The 8,394-nt window shown below is 69.2% G+C and overlaps 1 protein-coding gene across 8 annotated transcripts in view; it reads right to left on the bottom strand.

The window, feature by feature from the left end:
- Positions 1-63: 63 nt before the first annotated feature.
- MROH1 (maestro heat like repeat family member 1) overlaps positions 64-8,394 on the bottom strand; it is a 66,396-nt gene continuing 58,065 nt past the window's right edge. For 6 of the 8 annotated variants that reach the window (XM_055314160.1, XM_055314166.1, XM_055314165.1 and 3 more), the window contains 11 exons: positions 7,909-8,063; positions 5,751-5,916; positions 5,069-5,265; positions 2,472-2,868; positions 1,940-2,086; positions 1,669-1,857; positions 1,309-1,464; positions 1,106-1,240; positions 914-1,016; positions 777-842; positions 64-363 (listed from right to left, as the gene is read on the bottom strand). In XM_055314160.1, the coding sequence (XP_055170135.1) occupies positions 278-363; positions 777-842; positions 914-1,016; positions 1,106-1,240; positions 1,309-1,464; positions 1,669-1,857; positions 1,940-2,086; positions 2,472-2,868; positions 5,069-5,265; positions 5,751-5,916; positions 7,909-8,063 (1,797 nt within the window). In that variant the 3' untranslated portion in view covers positions 64-277. The remainder of the gene's footprint in view (positions 364-776; positions 843-913; positions 1,017-1,105; positions 1,241-1,308; positions 1,465-1,668; positions 1,858-1,939; positions 2,087-2,471; positions 2,869-5,068; positions 5,266-5,750; positions 5,917-7,908; positions 8,064-8,394) is intronic. The other 2 variants (XM_055314163.1, XM_055314164.1) reach the window with 1 other exon arrangement.

The following is an 8,394-nucleotide window of genomic DNA, read 5'->3' as shown; positions in this document are numbered from 1 at the left end:
CGACCTTGATTCAGGGTTTCCGACCCGCTGCCCGTCCCACAAGGAGAGGCTGTGACCTCACACTCCTATGCCGCCTGAGGAGCCAGTGGCTTTATTGGGAAGGGGGGTACAACCACTTGCTCCCCGGCCCGCGCTTGGCCTCCGGCGGCCCCCTCCAGAAGGGCAGGTGTTCGGCCCCTTGCTCCTGGCGGGGGGGGGGGGGGGGGGGGGGGGAGGGTTTGGGCCCAGACCCGCGGTGACTGCTCGCAGGGGTGACGGGTGGTGCTGCCGGGGAGCCTCAGGCGAACTTCACCAGGCGGCCCAGAGTCTCGGCAGCCTTCATGCGCACCAGGGGGGCCGGGTCCTTGAGGAGGAGCTGGAGCGCTGGGGGCAGGGAGCCGCTGCCAGGGGTCGGCTGGGTCCCCCAAGAATACCCCGCCCGCGGGCCTCCGCCAGGCCGGCCCCTCCCCTTCCCTGTCCACCGAGCCTGGGGGACCAGGACCCCATGGTGCACCCCCACCCCGCACGGGGCCACCCGCCCACCACTCTCCTAAGACAGGCCTCTGCCGGGAGCGCCTGGGAGCCAACGGAAAGATAGCTTTTCCTTTTTTAGTGTTTTTTAAGCTCTTTTGGAACAGTTAAGAAGTTTCCGTGAATTACTAGAGACGATGAGGTCACCAGTGACAGGGGAAAAATCCTTGAAATCCAGGAAAATCACTTAGTCCCCCCTGGTGCCCACAGGTCAGTGAGGCCCCGCGCAGGCCGACAGGTTGGGGGCGGGGGCCTGACCGGCTCACCTGCAGTCAGCTGTTCCAGGTCCACCTGTGGCCTCTGCTCGGGCTCCACGTGCAGCACCAGGAACCCTGGGGGGGGGGCGGGGGGTGTCAGGGAAGGCCAGGCTGGGGGCGGGGCCGCGCGCGGGGGCGGGGCTCACCCGTGAGCATGGGGGCGGCCGCGCGGACGTCTTCCCAGCTGCTCTTGAAGTAGAAAAGGCCGGTGCTCACCAGGCGGCCCAGCAGCTCCGGGAAGTGGTGCATCTGCGGGAGCGGGGGCAGCGGGGGGGGGCCTGAGTCCCGCCCCCGCCCGTGCCCCCCACCCACCCCCCACCCCCCCACCGCACCCTCACCAGGAGCTTGCAGGTGGTGTTGAGGAACTCCCCGAAGTGCAGGCCCCGCTCCTCCCGCAGGTGCTTCTGGAGGGCGGCCTCCAGCTCGTCACACTGCAGGTTGGGGCCGCACATGCGCAGTGCAAACCGGCAGGCCTGCGGGACAGCACGCTGAGCCCCCGCCCCAGAGCCAGGCCCGCCCACCCTCCCCGCGGCCCACTCACGCTGGTCACGGGGCCTTGGGGGTCCCGCAGGTGCAGCAGCAGGGGCACCAGCCCGCCCACCACCTGCTCCAGGAACACGTCCTCACAGCGCCCCCGGCAGGCCTTGTTGAGATGCCCGAAGAGGCGGATGGACGCAGAGCGGAGCTCCATCTTCTCCTGATAGGGGGTGGGGAGGGGGGTCACCAGTGCGGGGCTTGGGGGCGTCCCCGCGTCGTGGACACCAGGGGACTGACAGGCTGGCAAGAAGGCCCCTTGGGGGTGGGGTGGGGAGATGGCGCCAACAGAGGGTCAGCAGGGGGCGGGGGGGGGGGTGGCAGGCCGCCTGGGGGGGGGCGGGGGAGGCCCCCACGCCCTGCCTACACTGTCGAAGAAGGGCCGGATCCGGATGGCGACGTGCAGCAGCACTGGGTGCAGGTCCTGGGGCTCCACCAGGTCCAGCAGCCTCGCCAGGCCCACCATGGCCTCCAGGGCCACCAGGCTGTAAGGGTCGTCCCTGTCGTCCAGGCCGCCGATGACAGCCGTCAGGAGCTGGGGGCCGTGCGCCCGCACCTGGGGAGGCCCCACACTCAGCCGCAGGGCACGGAGTGGAGTGGCCGGCCCCCACCCCCCTCTCCCTCCCACACCCACTCACCTTATCTGGGGAGCCGGAGGCCACATTGGCCAGGCCTCGCAGCACCAGCCGCCGCACGCTGGCACAGGTGTCCTTCTGCCGGGCCACCAGGTTGTCCAGCAGTGACTCCAGGAGCATGAGGTCGTTGACCACGTTGCTGTTGAGCAGCTGGAGGCAGACCCGCTGTGAGCACCTGCCCCCCCCCGCTCCCCACCCCGTCCAGGCCATCTCCCGATGGCAGTGCCCGCTTCCCACCACTGCACCGCTGGGCGCCCCTGGCCAGGCTTGCTGTGAGGAGCGGACAGGCCGAGGCCTGTTCCCTCCAAGGTCCTGACCCCGCCACCCTCAGGGCAGGTTTTGGCAGCGTCAGCCACGGAGCAGCGACCAGGGAGGCTTGGAGCCCTGGCCGGCGGCCCGCCCCCCCGAGGGCCCCGCAGACTGCCCAGCTCAGGCCTCCCGTCCCTGGGCCTGGCCTGATGGGCCCTGTGCCCGGCAGTACCGAGCAGGAGCGGGGCAGGGCGCCCCCGGGCCCCCCGGAGCAGGCAGCTCCTACCTCTGCCAGGAAGCCCGTGGAGGTGACCCGCTGGATTTCGTACACGCTGCTCTGCGTGCACACGAGTGCCTTCATCACCAGGGGCAGCCGGGGGCCGGCAAACTTGGCCATGGCGCTAGGGAGGGGGCCCCAGCGTGAGTGCCGGGGCCTCAGGCTCCCGCCTCCCCATCCTGCTCCATGGGAGGCCTGCCGGAAGCACAGGGGCATTCCCACTGGGCCCACCAGCTCCCACGTTCCCCTGGGGTAGCCTGCACAGAACCTGGCCAGCCGGGTGACCCCCTCCTCATGCCCCGTAGATGTCCTGAGCAGCTGCCAGCCTCCCTCCAGCTCCATGCGCTGCACCACGTCCTCATTGCCGCCCCGAAGCAGCATGGCCTGCAGAGCATCGGCTGCGGAGCTGTGGGACACACGGGGATGGATCTGGGGGCGGGGGGCCCGGAGTGCCGCTCACCTTGGTGCCCCACACCCCTGCAGAGACTCCTGCTCTTGGGAGAGATGTCCCCGGGCTGCGGGGCCTGGGCCCTGCCAGTGGCACCCTCCAGGGAGGCCCCTGGGCCCTCCCCTCCGCTGGGCACCTCGAGGGTGCTCTGGACCCTCGGCTCAGGGAGGCTGTTAGTGCTTGTGGCCGCCAGTCCCTGTGACGGGCAGGTGGGGGCTCTGTAAGCAGCGTCCCCAAGCCCTCCAGCACCGTTAGGATAACAGCCTTCAGGGTTTTTCACTTGCCTTGAAAACCTTCATTTAATTAAGAAATGAAAAAAATAGACAGTTGTTAAAAGTGAAACTAAAGTCAGGTCAGAGTCTCGTGCGGGGCCCTTGGACGAGCGGCAGAAGGGACCCAAGGTCAGCGGGCTGCGTGGAGCAGGGTCCGCCAGGGACCCGAGAACTGGCCCTGTGCAGCCAGTTCCTGTACCGCAGAAGGCCCCGCTGTCACCTGTGTACAGCCCACCCAGGGGAGCCCGGACCGGAGGAAGGGATGGCAGGTGGGGCTCCATGGTGGCAGGGACCCCTCCCCGCCGAGGCCAGGCTGTGGCCGGAGCTGCAGTGGCTACAAGCTCAGCCCTGGGTGGGATGGCAGGGTGGCCGTGCCTGCGGCTCGGCCCTGCGGCGCTTGGCTGTCACGTGTCCCTGGCAGGAGGGGCTGGGGCCGCCTGGGGTTGAGCAATGGCCTCGTGCCCAGCTCGGGGCGGTCGGTGGCAGGCAGGCAGCAGGGGCAGGGCCCCCATCCTGGGTGTACGGGGGCGCAGGCATGCGTCTGGCACCTGCAGGGACTCGTACCAGAGCCGGAGCCCAAGCAGTGCTCCCCCGGGCTCTCAGAACGGCGCAGGAGCACCCCTCCCCAGCGGGCGGCCACCTGGCGCTCAGGCCCTGCCCTGGCCAGCAGGCGTGTGCCCCTGGGAGCCCCTGGCCCAAAGGTGGACACCCACCCGGGGCGGCGCACTTGCCCACGACTCAGGCAACAGCCGGGGGGGACGGATCCTCCGGTAGGCTCCTGCCGGGCCGTGGGGGGCGGGTGCTCGTCCTCCGACCCAGGCGGCTGCGGAGGGCACCCCTTGAGCCACCACCACGAGTCCCACGAGACACAGCCTTGGCTGAGGCACGTGCAGTCGGGGAAGGGCGTCTCCTGGCCTGTCCACCTGCTGCCCAGACCCATCCCGGGCGTGGCCGGGAGAGCAGTCTGCGTGCCTGGCCCACAGGCCCCTGCCTGGAGCCGGCTCTGCACCTGCCCTGGCCCAGGGCCCCCAGGGGCTTGGGACCCACAGGCCCCAGAACTCACAGGCCACGGAGTGCTGTCCCCGCGTGCCAGGCCGGGGCTGGTCCGGGGGGGGGTCTCGCCAGTCCCTTACTGCCCGCTCCGGGCACAACCCGGCAGCCGCTGGCACATGGCCCCTCCCTGAGCGGCCAAGGCTCCTGTGGTGGAGCAGCCCCGGGGGACGCGGGCTGACGTGCTCCTGTCCCACCAGGGGTCCCCTCGGGCTCCAGTGGCCCCGTGGCCCTGCAGTCGTTCGGAGTCCCGCCGCCACGGGGCCGACACTGGGCTGCCAAGCGCTCCCAGCCCGCAGCTGCACCTGCCGTCCTAGTCTCCCGCCCCACAGCCCCACAGCGAGAATCCCAAAGCCCTAGCAGAGCTGCGGCCAGCGGGGTCCGACCTGGGAGGCGTAGTGCGCCCGAGGATGGCGCCCCATGGGGTGTAGACGGGGCAAGGACCAGGAGCCCCAGGCCCCACCCGCACCCCAAGCCCTCCCCTCCGCTCCATCTTGTGAAGGTGGCACAGCCGAGTGTCCCGTGCCACCCCCGCAGGCCACCCCGCAGGCTGGCAGCTGCCTCCGCCCCACGGTCCCATCCCAGACCCACCGGAGGACGGGAGGAGCTCAGTCAGGCAGGGAGGCTGCATCCCCAGCACCGACGTGTGACCCGAGGTGCCAGTACCAGCTCCCCAGGCACACCCAAGATGCTGAGCCAAGGCCCCAGTACCCAGCCCAGCCTTCCCGTCCTGTCCCTCACGGCCAGGGAGCCAGACACGCGTGTGCTCGCACGCACGCACGCACACGCACGTGCTCCTGCAACCGTGCTGGGGCAGGAGGCGAGGACCCGGTTACCTGCAGGGCTCCAGGCTCCTCAGGGCCACAGCAGAGCCCGCACCCTTCCTCTCCTTGGCCTGCAGGTTCCGGGGCAGCACGACGCCCACGGTGCAGCTAATGCGCAGCAGGAGCGCCGCGAACAGCTGCGGGTAGAGCTCGAGCACCGCGGGCCCGGATGCCGGCGCGCTCATGACCTCGCACAGCGCGCACGTGGCCTGGGGGCGGGGGGGGGGGTACGTCAGGCTGGGCTCTGTGGGACCCTCGGGACTCTCGCGAGGCCGCATGCTGAAGGCCGGGCCTGCCCCCAACTCGCCCGAAACTTGCCCAAAGCGCCCTGGGTCACCCCACGTGCGCGGAGATCTGGCTGGTGGGGGGGGGGGGCGGAACGCCGCACAGGGAAGCCGCGGCCTCGCTGGGCCCCTGGCAGGCGCGGGGGCAGGGTGGCCCCCCTTGGGACAGGCCCCCGACCATCTGCTCTTGATTCCACAGCAGTGAAAAGGGGGAAGCAGCTCTGGCAGCTGCTGTGCCGACGCCGTGGCCTCGCCTTCCCGCGGGATGGGGGCTTCCCTTAGGGCCAACAGCTGCGAGGCCTTTACGAGCCAGGCCACCTGTGGGTCCTCCCGCCAGTAGCCCCACGGCCCCTCCCCGGCCTCCGGGAGCGGGGAGCAGGCCAGGCGGGCAGCCCCGGAGCCCCACTCACCGCGAGGGGCAGCACTGTGGCCACGCGGCCCGGAGAGCTGCTCAGAAGGAAGGCCCGGGTCTCCTTGAATGGGACGTCCTTGCTCAGCTTCTCCAGGAGCAGCCCCAGGACCTGGGTGGTGAGGCTGGGCTCCACGGCCAGCGCCCGCCACAGGGTGCAGGTGTGGCTGCAGCGGGACGGAAGGACGGTCACCCCCGGGCCCCAGACATGCCGCCAGACCTCCCCTGCTGCAGGGGGGGACCCCAGCCTCGGCCCGGGGGTCTGCAAACAGATGGCGAGCCGAGCTGGCAGCAACGAACCCCGAGCCCCGAGACGCGGCTGAGGGCAGCCACAGCCCCGCAGGCGGCACAGGACAGGACATGGGCGGGAGGCGTGGGGGCCGCCTCCACGCACAACCGTGGGCCGGCGGCGGGAGAAGTGCCCCGGGGCTGAGCAGAGACAGGACAGCGGGTATCCCAGAAGCAGAGGATGGACAGTGCTCAGCATGGGGGGCAGCAAGGCCACGGCCACCTGGCCGGGGGAGGGGGGTGGGACGTGCCTCCTCCCGCGTGCTGAACTCTCACCGAGCTCGACTCCTGCCAGGTGAACACACCTTCAGATCCCAAAAAGAGAGTCTGCACACCCTCTCCGAGGAAATGCCAGAAGATGGGCTGCAGGCAGAAGGGACGGAGGCCCAGATGCCACCACGAGGGACAATGCGCGTGCCCACCAGGAGGCGAGCCGTGCCGCGTGGGGGCAGGGACACCGGGGAGCCTGCACCTGCACCCAGGGCAGGGAACAGCTCACTCTCGGCACGCAGCCTCGTTGACCAAACACCCACGCGGCAGCGAAGGGCCATGTCGTGTTCCGATAACTTTGCTTCTGGACAAATTTTAATTTCATGTGATTTTCACAGTCATGAACTAGCCTCTGGCTTTCTTTGCCAGCTACTTGTGAGATTAAAACCCACCCTGGAGGGGATCCCAGGGTGGCTCAGGGATTGAGCGTCTGCCTCCGGCTCAGGGCGTGACCCCGGGTCCCGGGATCGAGTCCCGCATCGGGCTCCCCGCAGGGAGCCTGCTTCTCCCTCTACCTGGGTCTCTGCCTCTCTGTGTCTCATGAATAAACAAAATCTTAAGAAAAAAACCAACCCACCCTGAGCTCAAAGGTTGTGCACAACACGTGGTGGGCCAGACCTGGCCAGGGCTGCCCTGGCGCCACAACGCGGGAATGAGCCGTGCAGCCCGACGACGGGCAGGGCCACGTAAAGGGGGCAGAAGGAAACGCCCCATGACTGTGTTTACGCGGATTGTGTCATCGGAGCTCAAGACCGAGCACAACGCGTGTCTGGGGACAGCCGTCGGGCAGCAGCAACATTTCTGGGTTTGGAGCTCGGGGCACAGGGCACGGGCCATGGGCCCACCCGCACGGCCTCCACGAACAGAGAAGCCAAAGCACGAAGAGCCAAGCATGGGAGGCGCGGCCACGGCCTGGAGAGCTGGCGGCCACCACCAGACCCTCCCGGTCAATGCGGGCGCGGAGGGGGCCCCACGTGCAGAGGCCCAGCACCCCGAGAGCCGGGCTCTGTGAGCACGGGTCCCTCTCGGGTCAGCTGCTGTAAGACCAGAAACCGTGCAGGACTTCAGAACTCATTTTGGGGAAAACAAACTCCTAAAAAAGGCCGTGTCGAGCTAGAGAGAGACAAGAATGAGGATCCAAAAGGAAGAGGGGAAACAGAAGTCCCAGATGGGGCTGGACGCCCGCCTCGCCACGGCAGAGGCACGACGTGGCCTTCACACTGGAAGGACAGGCGGACAAAGAAAGGCCGGCAGGGGCAGGAAGGAGAGAGGCGCTGAGGGCCGAGGGCGCCCTGCGGGAGACAGACTACCACCTCCGAGCGCCTCTGCACAAGCAGAGCAGACGCGAGTCAAGGAGAGGTACGCGCACAAGCAGAGGCGCCGACAGCGGGGCTGGGGACGGGGGAGCACACAGCTCGGGGCCCCTCCCAACAGGCGGACAGCAAAGGCAAGGGCGCGGGCCTCAGGTGGGGGGACCCTTCCAGCTCGAGGACGGGTTGCTCCAGATGGTGGCAGGTGCCCCACAGGGGCCAAGCTGGGACACAGAGTGCAGGAGGGGCTGGGGGCAGGTGGACCCCGTGCAGCCCGCAGGTGCCAGATACCTGTCAAAGGGCAGGGGGCTGCCCAGGAGGCTGGTGACCACCGCGGCGCAGTGCTGGGATGCCAGGAGGTGCACACTGTGCTGGGCGGCCTGCACGACGTACTCCTCTCGCGTCTCCTGCAGCTTGGAGCGAAGCACACTCACGATCTCAGGCACCTGAGGGTGGGGAGCCATGGAGGTCAGGCCGGGCACACGCACACGCACACACTGGGAGCCCTTCCCGCACCAGCAGAGCACAGGCGCCTGGGACACAGAGGGGCACAGGAGGAGGCTGCGGGGTGCATACGGAGGCCCAACTGTGCCTGCCGGGCCCTCTCCACCAGGAAGGGCAACACACAGCCGCCTGCTGCCCAGACACGGCCGCCCTTCGCCAGGCCAAGCGGTGAGCACCACCCCAGGACAGGGAGTGTGGGGAAGGGGACACAGGTCCTTGGACGGTCCCAGAAGCTGGGGGCCATCAGGAGGGGGCAGACAGAGTGGAGCTGCA

The sequence above is a fragment of the Nyctereutes procyonoides genome, unplaced genomic scaffold, assembly GCF_905146905.1.
Source record: "Nyctereutes procyonoides isolate TBG_1078 unplaced genomic scaffold, NYPRO_anot_genome, whole genome shotgun sequence".
NCBI lineage: Eukaryota > Metazoa > Chordata > Mammalia > Carnivora > Canidae > Nyctereutes > Nyctereutes procyonoides.
Note: the sequence above shows the minus strand (reverse complement) of the source record. Positions and strands in the feature narration are given on the sequence as shown.